Source organism: Tasmannia lanceolata, unplaced genomic scaffold, assembly GCF_043159265.1.
Source record: "Tasmannia lanceolata isolate RefF3 unplaced genomic scaffold, GAP_Taslan_0.1 ptg000023l, whole genome shotgun sequence".
NCBI lineage: Eukaryota > Viridiplantae > Streptophyta > Magnoliopsida > Canellales > Winteraceae > Tasmannia > Tasmannia lanceolata.
This window is the reverse complement of record NW_027518700.1, coordinates 32317313-32331101: the sequence shown is the minus strand read 5'-3', so window position 1 is coordinate 32331101 and position 13789 is coordinate 32317313. Positions and strand designations below refer to the sequence as shown.

The window sequence follows — 13789 nt, the reverse complement described above, 5'->3', positions numbered from 1 at the left end:
TAGGGGCGGGTGACCGCGGTAGCTCGGTCGACTGCGACGGTCGGGCAAACTAGCCGTTGGGGCGTTTTCTGCTTGACTTTTTCAAGCCAGTTATTTACAATTTTACCCCAAACGGTCATATTTTCAAATATACTATATATACATGATTAAGACCTATCTCTATAAGCTTTTGAACATCTGAGAAACAAAAAATCTCATTTCTCTTTGAGCTTCAACTTTCCATTCAAAAGCTAAAACCTCTTTGAACTTGTATTTCCACATTCTTTCAAGAGGCACTCCATAGAGCTTGACATTTGTATTTTCTTGGAATGATTGAGCTATACAAAGTTGTAATCCGCCTATTAAGAGGCATTAAGTGTTTTTCATTTCCTTTTGTTCTTCATAGAGGGTCTTCTCTTCGGCCCGTTAAGAAAGGTGAAGACGAGGGTCTCCTCTTCGGCCCGTGAAGAAAGGTGAAGACAAAGGTTTCCGATTCGGCCCATGAAGAAAGGTGAATCATGTGCGAGGGTGTGTCACCTCGCCAAGGCTTCGTGCAGAAAGGGTTTGTTCCCTTTAGAGATGGAAAAGGCGGGTGTACGGCTTCAACATTTTAGTGGAGATCCCAAGGAGGTAAACTTGGAAGAGTGGAGTAGGTCTTGTGATAGACCGAACCACTATAAATCTTGTGTTCCTTGTGGATGTCTCTTTTCTCTCTCTCTCTCTCTCTCTCTCTCTCTCTCTCTCTCTCTCGCACGTGTGGTGATTGGTAATCTCTAACCTTATTTATGTTTATGCTTTAATTGAACAAGGGTTACTAAATGCACTTAAGTTAAATGTTATAAACCCTAATTGAATTATGATAACCATTTGAACAAGGGTAAGTAAATGTGCATGTTAGAATGTCTAAATCTTAGCTTCTATTGATAAATCTATTTGAACAAGGGTTAGATTAATTAGTGCTTAATTAGAAGATTAATTTTTAATCTTCCCTTAATTAAGCCTAAAATTTCTAATTGACCAATTCCCCCCCCCCCTCTTCGGTTGTCACACCTGTATTTCAGTGATTCACGTTAGGGGTGGACATGGTTCGGTAAACCCAGAACCGAACCACCAATCGTCTGTTCCCAAATACTGGAACCAGAACCGAACCAGGCAAACCTGGAACCGAACCGAACCAGAACCGATTTCATTCGATTCGGTTCGGTTCGGTTCTGGGTTTGCAATGAGTTCAAATGGTAGGTTTTTTAACCTGTTGTGTAGGTTTTTTGAACCTGTATTCATAATGATATTAGCAGCCCTTTCTTTTGTTAAAGAATTAACCAATTCATAGCCTCATGAATGATATCAACACCCCCCTTTCTTGTTAATATTTAATAAAATGATATGAAAATAATAACATAATGGAAAGAATTCTCGGTTCGGTTCGGTTCTCGGTTCCTCGTCCCCAAAACCAGAACCGAACCGAAATCCATCAGTTCCAGGATTTGGGAACCAGAACCGAACCGAACAAATTTTATAACCGAACTGAACCGAACCGAAGCAGCCGGTTCGGTTCGGTTCTTCGGTTTTACCCGAACCATGTCCAGCCCTAATTGGCGTAACCCACTCCTTCGTGAATCACACAGCCCACAACGTCCTTCATCGGTAAATCACAAAAACTCACAACTCTCCTTCCTTCGTGATTCACCACCACTCCACCTTGAAATACAAAGCCCAAATTTCGTCTTTGAAAACCCTAAAATCATATTTTTTGTAAACCCTAAAACCCAAAATCTCACTCTTGCAAACCCTAAACTTCTATTATATCCTTTTAAACCGCTTCTATCCATCTTTCAATTCACGTAAATCCAGAATCAGTACATGCCCTCATCAAAAATTGCAACCATCCTTTGCCATAACTTCAAACAGCATCAAATTAGTTCGTAACACTTCTCATTCTCCATGACCACCCCTTCTTCCTTCTATAATTCATCTGCCACTTCATTACAAATTTTTCACGTCCTACCATAAATCTTACCCATGATAATATATCCTATGCAAAGGTCAAATCCTGCTCATTTCCCGCTCAGCATTCTTAACCATCTCTCTCTGTGTGTGGTGGTGGGGGGCACTCATAAATTCCCCCTTATATTTACCTGAAGTATGGACTCAATGCTACAGAACCGGAATGGGAGAAAAAACTTGAGTACGAATCCTGGAACATTAAGGGTTAAATTATCATTGCCTACACCATCTCTACTCTATCTTCAAAGGTCCTTGCAACCTTGCATAAATTAGTATAAATCCTGGCACATTAAGGGTTATATAATCATTGCCTATACCAACTCTACTCTTTCGACAAAGGTCCTTCCAGCCTTCCACAAATTCTAGAAATTATCTCTGCAGGAGAACTCCCAAAGGTTATTGACGACTTGTATTCGCAATAGTCTAAAGCCCAGATCCTAGAAACTTTGGGCAACAATTTTGGCATGTGTATTCCCGAGTCTGCCCGGATTCTACAATGGGGGCTGAAATTTAAAAAAAAAAATTTACAAGAAAGGCACTCACTTGCAACTAGGAGTAACTAGTATAATTGTAGTAAGGATTAAATGCAATACTTAGGAATTCTGGTAGTTTACTTCAATATATATGACATCATTCCAATGAATGGATCAATAGAGGCTTGTCAATTTTTTGGCTTCCTTCTCCCTTTTTCTCTTCTCCTTTATATTTGACATGGTATCAAAGCTTGGATCAATGCCCTCTTGATGCAGTGCATCCTTTGATGAAGTTCACATCGAGGAGATAGCAGCTTATCATCCGGAGTAATTGAATTTAATCACATAGCAGCTTCACTTAACTTTATTACAATTCGAGATTGGACGACCTTTTGGCTGTTTCAGAATTTATAGTTCAAACTACTGCTGTCACAAATACTAGAATAAAGAACACTTTGGTACTGGATTTCCAGTTAGTTGTCTAACAAAAATTCACAACAGTTTAGTCCTATACTTGGTAGTGTTTTTATTTTTTGGTGGGTATATACTTGCTAGTGTTGCAGAGACATACTTTACACACAGTTTCTGCATACTTAAAGCTTCTACCCTGCACCACCATCTCATCTTAAAAAGTAAGCGACAATCGCTTCAAACTCCAATATTCTTTCTTTCTTCTTCCTCTCAAGGATTCATCTTGTTTTCTCATACCTAACTCCTAAATAAATATACTCCATCTTCAAAACACTTATTCTCACCTTTGTGATACTTAAATCTCTTACTCCAATTGGCAATCAAAAAAATATCTCTTGCTCCAATTCATGAACCACAAAACCCACTACTGCTTCATAAATCACAAAATTCAAAACCCCTTGGTGAAACACAATGACCCATAACTCTCCTTCATGATTCACCACTCCCCATCCATAGAGAATTACACAACCCTAAATTTCTTCTGTGGAAACCATAAAATCATATTTCCGTTAACCCTGAAACCCAAACCCCACTCTTTCAAACCCATAAACCTCTTTCAAACCACATTGTTTGGATGATCCAAAGCGTTCATTTGATGGGCCCTGACAAAGATAGGGTGTCCCTAAAAAATCAGCTCCATCGGATCATCCTAACCCTTCAATCTGTGGACGAACCGTAAACTGAGGGGGTCTACCTTACAGAAATTGAAACCACAGGGGGTCCACTTGTTACTTTTTAAACACTAGGGGTTAAGTTGAATGTATCAGAAACCACACGGGGTCTAAGTGTATTTTTCCCTAAAAACTAAATAAACCCTTTTAACACTGATGATGGGACCCATTTTGTTAACCCCTTAATTCTTCTTGTCATCTTGGATGGATCAGCCATAACTAAAAAACTTAAGCTATTTTGATGTAAAAAGACTTTTTTTTTTAAATGGTAGCCATTATATTGAAAAGGACCGAGATAGTCAAGTACAATACAGAAAAACCTGAAGCAGATATAGGATGAGAAAAAATCTAGGGGGAAGAGAGTCATAAAGAGCTAGGGATTCTTTATAGACCCCCTCTATAGCTAAATCATCTGCTACCGAATTTGCTGAGCGCCAACATTGGTGGAAAACCATCTAATAAGACTTACACCCTATGACTTTAATACCTCCTATGACTTAAAAAGACTTAAATAACACAACAAAAACTAAATAAACCCTTTTAACACTGATTATGGGACCCATTTTGTTAACCCCTTAATTCTTCATGTCATCTTGGATGGTCCCTCATCATCTCCCTTCCCTACTTCCATGATCTTTCCCTGTTAGTCAGTTGACTGGATTGGAAGTTGTTAGAGTCGGTTGACTGAATTGGAAGTCCCCTCAACTATCCATTTTCTCCGTTTCGTCTACACTCTTTCATCCCTTCTCCCCCCCCCCCCCCTTGTCTTCTATCCCCTCTTCACTAACTTCTTTTCTTATGCGACATTAGCCGTCCTTTTAGTTACCGTAAGTGTGATTGTTCACAGACGACAGGCCCTTCTTCACCTCCAGCTGTTGGATCTCATTCCTCGCACGTGTAGTGCACCCAACATTCCACATATATGAATTCTCTTCTTCCTTTCTTCCCCTTGGTCAGTAACCCTTATGGCTACAACCTTCTATATCATCTTTCACTTTCCACTTCTACCATTGCAGCCGCCTATTACTCTAGGGGACTAATTTTCCATTCGAGACTATACAGGAGCATCTTCTTACCATCTTCCCCTCTTTGGCCGTATTCATCAATGACGACTGTTTCCTCTGGCTGATCGACTCCCCGGCTGATCAACCACTTCTCTTGAGCTTCCTTGATGCGAAGTTTGAGGCCGATGTGCTTACCTTTCAGTTCTCACTGATCTTTTGTTATTTCCAGCCCATTTGGACTTGATTTTCATTAACCGATACCTTTTGGCTATATACTTTTGCACCTATTTTATTCTTGAGATTGTTTTCCTTGTATGGTGGTTAGTTTGAGCCCTAGATCTGTAATTTAAATTTTTATATTGTGATCTGAGCCTAAACTTGGTGCTGCCATATTTATATACATTTGCTATCTTTAGGTGTGAGCTATTGAAGCAATGCATGTTTGGGTTGAATTTAATATGGTTGCAAATCAGGTTGGGTTGAGGCCAACCCGACCCGGGAACCATTTACTCAACCCAGACCCGACTCGACACGAGTTCCAACCCAATGGGGTTCAACCTGGCCCGGCCGAAGGAACCCTTTTTCCAACCCGAACTCGACCCAACCGAATTTTTAAGCTTACTAAAAAAATGATAAAAAAATGTCGGGTTTCACACGTGTAGGGTGGCCCAAGCCCTCAACCCGAACCCGACCTCAACCCGGGTTGGGAAAACTCAACCTGAACCTGAAGACAAAGGATACCCAACCCGACCCGACTTTTTTCGGGTTGAACACGACGGGGTCGGGTTGAACCCGACCCGAGTTGCACCCCTAGAATTTAAGCCTGTTGATAAACTATTTTAATGTATAACTGACACATAAAAACTTTAACACAATTGGCTTGCTTAGCGAATGCTTATTCAGTTTTAGAGACTGGTTGTACTACTTATAATTAAATATTGACACGTAGCTCATAAAGTTCTCCGGATTAACCTTGTGAGAACCCAGGTTTGCACCAAAGATCATCCACAACTATGTCCCTCAAGCCTTCAATAAATTCATCTTCCTCGTCAGACAATTTTGATGTTTGATATTCTGTTAGAGGCTTGCCTAAACATTATCGTGAGATGGCCACATAGGTGGGAGTGGCCAAAGGAGATGATAAGGTATAGAATACTTTTATCCACAAGACTTTCCAAAATCCAAACCCTCAACCTAGGACCTACTACCCTTGACCACAGAGGTGGGGCTCATCGAGATCTTTTACCTACACCACCACTCTCACCACTCTCACCACTCTCACCCTACCCCATGCTGTTTTTGGAACCTACTTGCAGGATTCAACACGCAACAAGACTTTCCAAAATCCAAACCTCGACCTAGGACCTACACAAGGAGGGGCTCATCGAGATATTTTACCTACACCACCACTCTCACCCTACTCCATTCTGTTTTTGGAACCTACTTGCAGGACTCAACACGCAACACATGGGATGTCAGAGATGTAGTCACAGCAACCACATAGTTGGCACATGTTATTACTCGTTCATAGTATCAGAAGCCATCAACAATAGCTCTCACGCATCTTATGGGACATATCTCATTCTCATCTCCATCAAAAGCTTGACAGCTGATGGATTAGGGTGCCATACATCATCTATCATATAGATTCAGGTAATGGGTCATCACTTCTAGTATTTTTCTAAAAGTTGGTAAGAGTCAGAATATCCGTAGTCACTGAGGATGGCTCTCACATATCTTATGGGAGATATCTGACTCTCATCTCCATCAAAAGCTTCGGAAGTGATACACAGGCATGTAACACCATCTATTGGATGAATCAGATTACATATCGTCATTCTCTCTGAATTTTTCATGGCAGATGGGTCTACCCATCACCTACATTACTTCTCTACAGTCTTTACATGTTCTTCTTGTCTATGCGATCCTGTTAGAAATAATACTAGTATGATGCATACACAAGTGTCTTATGGCGTGTCACTTCATTAATGGCAGTCGTATAATTATATATTTAGAATATTCACATGAAAATTCATGGCACATAAAATCACAATTGCTAGTATAAAATTGCTTGTTTAAACTTTAGACAGTAATCAATCAACCTTGTATCTGCGAATGTCAACCCATCAAAGATTTAGATTGAAATTGCTTCATCAAATCAGCGACAATGGAAGACGGCTTTATGAAAAATAATATGACGATGCACGGGGAGAGCGTTAGGGCCAAGATACCCAAATGTGTTTACTCGGACCATTGATCACACACGTGGCTCATAGGGAGTGGTTGTCCCAGCCAAAGCGTATCCCTGAGTGTCTAGCTAGCGCTCGTCTTTCTTTCTTTTGTTTTTTCATGTGAAGGTAGAGAATTCATATGGAGGCATCTGCAAAGCTAGGCTTCGTACATAAGAAAATGAGGATTATTATGCTATTGCTTTCTTTTCTATCAAGCCTTGCTAGGACCTAGGGTTCATCATATTTCCCTTTTCAACTTGATCTTCTTGGATCCATTGTTTTGCTGCATTTTCTTCTCTTAATACTTCTTTGCATTGGCATGTTAACTTGATTGATGTAAAGATTTTATATACACTAGTCTATATTGGTGCTAATTTCAATAGTATTCTATCAGTAGTATTAGGGGTGTAAACGGATCGAATTCGAATTGGATATGGCTATATCCAAATTCGAATTCGTCGGATATTCAATTTCTATTACCGAATTCGAATCCAGCGGATATTGTTCGGATTCGGATATTATCCTTATCCGTTTATCCGTTATTCGAATTCATAACCGAATATCATTGACTTCAGCTAAGATACAGAGGAAAACAACTTCCATCTTATACTTACAATGTATTGGAAAGTCGAGCATAGGTGAAGATGACATGATTGCAGGCCACAGTGGGTATCACCGGAGACACGAGATTTGGCCGGAAGTGGGTTGTAGTGGTGGTCGCGAAGATGATCGGAAGCGAATCACCGATGAGGGCGAAAATTGCCGAAATCCAGCGTTGATGAGGACGATGTTGTTTGGATCCATGGAGCCGCCAAAGATGCGCTTGTGACAAAGTGATTCGGCCGGAGAAGATGGGACAAGAGGAGGCAGTGATTTTTCAAAAAAAAAAAAAAAGACAGAAAAGTGTGAAGAAAGAAATTTAAAAAAGCAGACTAATCTTACCTTGGATCCATCATCCTCATGGTCGACAGCAGCTTCACACACCCCTTCGTATAATCTGTGGTGGGCATGATGAGATCGAAGATGGGGAAAGTGGGGTATGCGAAGGGGCAAGAGAGGAGATGGGGTGACTTCTCTCTTTCCACCATTCTGTTTTTAGCCCAAAGAGAAAACCCTAAATGGCATTAAATCCACTACTGTTATTTGTTAAAAGCACCCTCTATTTTGCTTAAAGTACTCTCTTTTTCTGTTTTTCTTGAAATAGGCACTCCTCACACAGACAAAGTGGGACCCGGGAGGCCAATTGTAACTGTGAATATCATTGATTCCAGGCTGATATTTTACTATAAAAAAAAATTTTGCATGCGAAGGCTGGCTTGAAAACTGTGAAAGGCTAGCTTTTTTTGGGCATACGTGAAAGTTGGCTTAAAAAACGTGATAGGCAGGCTTTTAGTGAGTATTAAATGTAAAGCATTTACTTTTAAGGGAGGTGATATTTTCACCCTTGTTTTTTAGTTGAGACAACCCCTCTCTTGTCTGTTTTCTCTAATAAATTTTAAAAATCACAAAACGAATACAGATATCAAATTAGAATACGGATTCGGATGTTAAACGGATCGGATGTACCCTTTACCAGATTCGTATCCGGTAAGAGCCGGATATCTCATAAACGGATTCGGATAATATCCGCTTGAAACGGATTCGGATAATATTCTCTTTAAACGGATTCGGATGCGGACGGTAATCGAATTTTCGAATGTCCATTTACACCCCTAAGTAGTCTGTTGAAAAACTTAAAAATGAGTTGCAATTAAAGGACACAAATTCTGAAATAAAAAACTTGAGAATGAAGCACTATGTATTGAACTTGTAGCTATCACAACAAATGCTATCAATGCCTTTTTTGTAAGAAAACCAAGCAAGACATTGTCAATCACCTGCGCACCAAGTAGGGGTGCAACTCAGGTCGGGTTGAGGCCAACCCGAACCTGACCCGAGGAACCATTTGCTCAACCCGAACCTGACCAGACCCGAGTTCCAACCAGATGAGGTTCAGCCCTACCCGACCCGAGGAACCCTTTTTTCCAACCTGACCCGACCCAAGTTCCAACCCGACCCGACCGGGATTTTTTCTTTGAAAAGTGACAATTTCATTGATACTATGAAAGATACATTGGGGACCAGAGGACAAACTTGCATTACATAGAATCAGTTAAGACTGGCCAGGAGAGTACTCCTAGGCCCTTAAGAGCATCTAAAACAAAAACTACCCTATGCTATGAATATGAACACCACTAAACCTTCCTCCCAACCTCCACAAATACATTTCAGCCCTCCAAAACCTAAAACCCTAGCGACGTCCCAAAAACTATGGGGCCCTCCCTCTTTTCGAATAACTTCAGCAGTTATTGACTTTTAACAGCTCACCTATGCCGAGCAGTTCTCCAATTCCTCCAAGATCTGCCGGATTTGGAAGTCTGGCATCTCAATGAGAAGCTCCTCCAGAATCCGATCTAGGCAACCAGGGTTTTTTCTTTCAGCGATTCTCTCTTCCACAAGTCGGATGCCTACCACCTTATTAGCTTCCCAATTCAGTCTCCTCTAGTCCTTTTCTTCAACTAAAAGTGGTTTGAAGAAAGGGGTTTAAATAACGGCGAGTGGGTGTCTTTGACCTCGCCTATCCCACAAAGGCTGTACAAGGTGAAGGGGCAGTCCCGGGCGTCTTGCTTAAAAATTTTCCACTGCTTCTGGAGGAACTCTCCCACCATTTCTAAAAACTAAAAATAATAAAAAAATGTCAGGTTTCACTCAGGTCGGGTTGCCCAAACCCTCAACCCGAACCGAAACTCAACCCGGGTTAGGAAAACCCCACCCGAACCACACCCCTAGTACCTAGTATTGAATAAAGAAAAATAATGGGTACCAAAATATGGAAAGAAATATAACAATTACGTTGTGGGTTAGATAAGCCATCAGTAAAGAGCATTTGAGACTGAAACTATAAAGCATGCTATGAGAAATGCAATATATGAAGTCAATTATAAGGTTTATACCTCAAAGCTTCTCAATATATTGTTAAACTCTGCTAAATGATGGTCTATTTCTGTAGAACTGTAGTCACTTTTAATACCAATAATTTCAGCCGGAAGGAGGTAAGAGTATTTCCGAACTGCGCATTCCCTTCTTGCATCAAAGCTCCTAAAGAAAAAAATAGTGGAATGGAAAGGACAAAAAATTTATGAGCAAGTCATCATTAATAACATTTCCTCATTATAAAATTCACTAAAAAAGTTGATCTAGAAATATAAAAGTTAAGATGCTAATCATGGCTCCCAGTAATGTGATCTTCAGTAACCAGATATTGAACCAATATCATACAACACTGTAAATCCAGTTGTATTTATTTTTATTTTAGTTTTTGTTGGAGAGAAGATGAAGTGGAGAAAAGTGAGTTAGGGAAATCTCCCCTTCACTTATGTATTTATATGAAGAGAGAATATTACACATGATCATTATGCCCTTAGGCATATACATACATCTAACACTCCCCCTCAAGCTGGAATGTAAATGTTAAGCATTCCTAGCTTGCTACAAATATTACTCAATTTTGCTTTGTTCAATGGCTTGGTCAACATATCAACTAATTAGTCCACCGATCTAGTGAACACTGTGCATATATCCCCTTTCTGAATCCTATGCCGAATGAAGTGGCAATCGACCTCAATGTGTTTGGTCTTCTCATGGAAGACCGAATTTGTGGCAATTTTTTATTTTTATTTTTATTTTTTTTTTGAAAATTGACATATTTCATTGATATTAGAATAGCATTGGGGACCAGAAGTCCCATCCTGCATTACAGAATGGGAGCCAGGATTAATAAAGCATCAAAACAGGCAAAAACCAGTAACATATCTTTTCTTCCCTTCTTCACTCCACTAGCAACATATCTTTTAAGACTCCAAATGCGTCTTTCTACACCCTGAGACCTCCCTTCAACCTATCTTTTGTGGCAATGTGAATCGCAACTTTGTTGTCGCAATATAACTGAGAAGGGAATGATGGAGAAAACCAATCTCTGACAAAAGGGAGCGTAACCAAATAAGCTCTCCACTTGTGGGCCATTGCTCTATATTCAGCCTCTGCACTAGATTTAGAAATAACATGGTAGATCTCCTGTCAGTTGGAGATCCTGCCCAATCTGCATCTGGGTACCCTTCTATCTTCTGGTGTCCATACTTCTTGAACAACAAACCTCTACCTGGAGCACTTTTCAAGTACCGAAGAATCTGAAGAATTGCTGCCTAATGTGAAGTACTAGGTGAGCTCATATGTTGGCTGACAGCGCCAATAGCAAAGGAAATGTCTAAGCGAGTGACTGTAAAGGAAATGTCTAGGCGAGTGACTGTAAGATATATAAGTTTACCAACAAATCTCTTGTATCTACCAGGATCATCCAACAAGTCTCCCTCTTCAGGAAGTAATCTTACATTTGGGTCCATGGGAACTGAGGCAGGGTTTCACTCCAAGATAACTTGTCTCCTCAAGTAAGTCCAAGATGTATTTCCTCTGTGAGAGGGAGATCCCCTTGGTGGAATACGCTACCTCAATGCCAAGGAAGTATCTCAGGCGGCCCAAATATTTGGTAGAGAACTCTTTTTGCAAGGTCTTCAAATTTTGGTTCCCCACTGAATCACTGCCAGTAATGATGATGTCATCAACATAGACTATCAATAGCACACAACCAACTACAGTTTGACGGCTGAAGACAGAGTGATCAACTGCACATTGCTTCATGCCAAATTGCATGATAGCATCACTAAATCTCTCAAACCATGCTTTCGGGGACTGCTTGAGGCCGTAGATGGATTTCTTCAGTCGACATACGAAGGAGGACATCTCCCCCTGAGCAACATAGCCACGAGGTTGCTCCATGTACACATTCTCCGTGAGCTCACCATGAAGAATGCATTTTTGGCATCTAACTGATGTAGAGACCAGCCATGGTTGACAGCGAAAGACAGGAGAACAGGAACAGAGGGTATCTTCGCAACTGGAGAAAAGATCTCACCATAGTCGACGCCAAAGGTTTGAGTATAGCCTTTGGCAACCAAGCGCACCTTAAGGCGCTCAACAGATCCATCAGGCAAGTATTTAACCTTGTAAACCCAACGACAGCCAACAGGACGAGCACCAGGAGGAAGAAGTATTAAATCCGAAGTCTGGTTAGCCTGAAGGGCCTCCATCTCGAGATCCATAGCTGCCCGGCACCCCTAGTGATCAAGTGCCTCAGGATTGTGGCAAAGAAACAGAAGACAAGACACAAAACTACGAAAAACAGGGGTAAGAAAATCATAGGAAAGAACAGAAGAGATAGGATGAGCAGTAGTACTATGAGAACGAGTACGAGAAGAAATAGGAGAGTCGGCAGGTACCTCTGAAGTGGAAGGAGGTATATCCTGTTGAGCTGGCGATGGCGCTGGCGAAGATGGATGAGCTGCAGATTTGAGTCGGCGCTGATAGGTCTTCTCTTAGTTACTAGTGATGGACGAGCAGGTACCTGTAATGGAGCAGAAGTTTCGCAAACAGGGACAATCTCAGGCGTTAGTAATGGAGGAGACGGAGAGGGAGTGACTACCGGGTCAGGAAGAACAAAAATAGGTAGAGAAAGGTCTGAATAAGGAGAGAGGGGGTAGCATCCGGAGGGCAGAGAAAGTAAGACTCAGTCTCAAAAAAGGTGACATCTGCCGAGACAAAGGACCGATGTAGGCGTGGGCTATAGCAATGATAACCTTTCTGGGTCCATGAGTAACCCAGAAATATAAATCGTTCAGATCTAGGATCCAACTTATCCAAACCAAGACTAAGGTTGTGGACAAAGCACACACAACCAAAGATCTTGGGAGTAAGAGGGAACGAGTCATAATGAGGACGTAAAGTAGCAAAGGGTGAGGAACCTCCAAGAACCGAAGAGGGAAGCTGATTGGCAAGGTAGTTGGCAGTAAGAACTGCATCACCCCACTAAGTCTTTGGAACTCGCATTTGAAGAAAAAGAGTGCGGGCCCCATCCAGTAAGGATCTCATCATTCGTTCGGCTACACCATTTTGCTGAGAGGTGTGAGCATAGGAAGATTGATGAAGAATACCACGAGTGGAAAGGAACTCATCAAAACCATGTGATTTGGAGAAATACTCCCGTGCATTATCATTGCGAAGACATTTGAGAGTACAATTAAATTGATTGGTAACTTCAGCATGAAAAGTACGAAAAACAGAGAAAACTTCTGAACGATCCTTAAGTAAATAAAGTCAAGTCATGCGTAAACAATCATCAATAAAGATAAAAAACTATCGATGTCCAAACATAGAGGTAGTCCGGCGGGGCCCCATACATCAGAATGCACTAAATCAAAAGGGTGCAAGGCTTGACTAACAGGCCTAGAAGGAAAGGACACCCGATGGTGTTTTCCAAGTTCACAGGCCTCGCACTGAAAAGACTGAATAGGTGAGAAATAATAGATGCCCGCCGTAACCGCTCAAGGCAAGAATGACCAAGACGACAGTGCCACTGATAGGCGTCGACGGAGCCGTGCAAAATGGCACGTGGAGGGTCACAGTCCAAACGATAAAGCCCATCCACCTCACGGCCCGAGCCAATCGTCCTCCAGTCAAGAGATCATGAAACAAACAATAAGAGGGATAAAATGAGACAAAACAGTTAAGAAGTTTAGTAAGCTGACTGACTGAAAGTAAACTAAAAGGGGACTTGGGAACACATAAAACAGAGGAAAATGTTAGGCCATGACGAAGGGAGATATTTCCAACACCAGATATAGGAGTGGAGCTCCTATCAGCAAGTGTAATGAACTGAGAATAAAGGGGACGAAATGAACCAAGTGAGGAAGTACCTATCATATGATTGGAGGCTCCAGAATCAATCATCCAAGAGCTGGAGCTAGTAAGAAGAGATGCGGGAGATCTACCTGGCTGAGCGAAACCGGCACTCGTGGGATTGCTGG

At 41.3% G+C, this 13789-nt stretch overlaps 1 protein-coding gene across 1 annotated transcript in view; it reads right to left on the bottom strand.

Moving 5' to 3' along the window:
* The window catches only part of LOC143856284 (Pseudouridine synthase family protein), a 72915-nt gene that overhangs the window by 44536 nt on the left and 14590 nt on the right, over window positions 1-13789 (bottom strand). The window contains exon 5 of the mRNA XM_077366466.1: window positions 9827-9971. Within this exon, the coding sequence (XP_077222581.1) occupies window positions 9827-9971 (145 nt within the window). The remainder of the gene's footprint in view (window positions 1-9826; window positions 9972-13789) is intronic.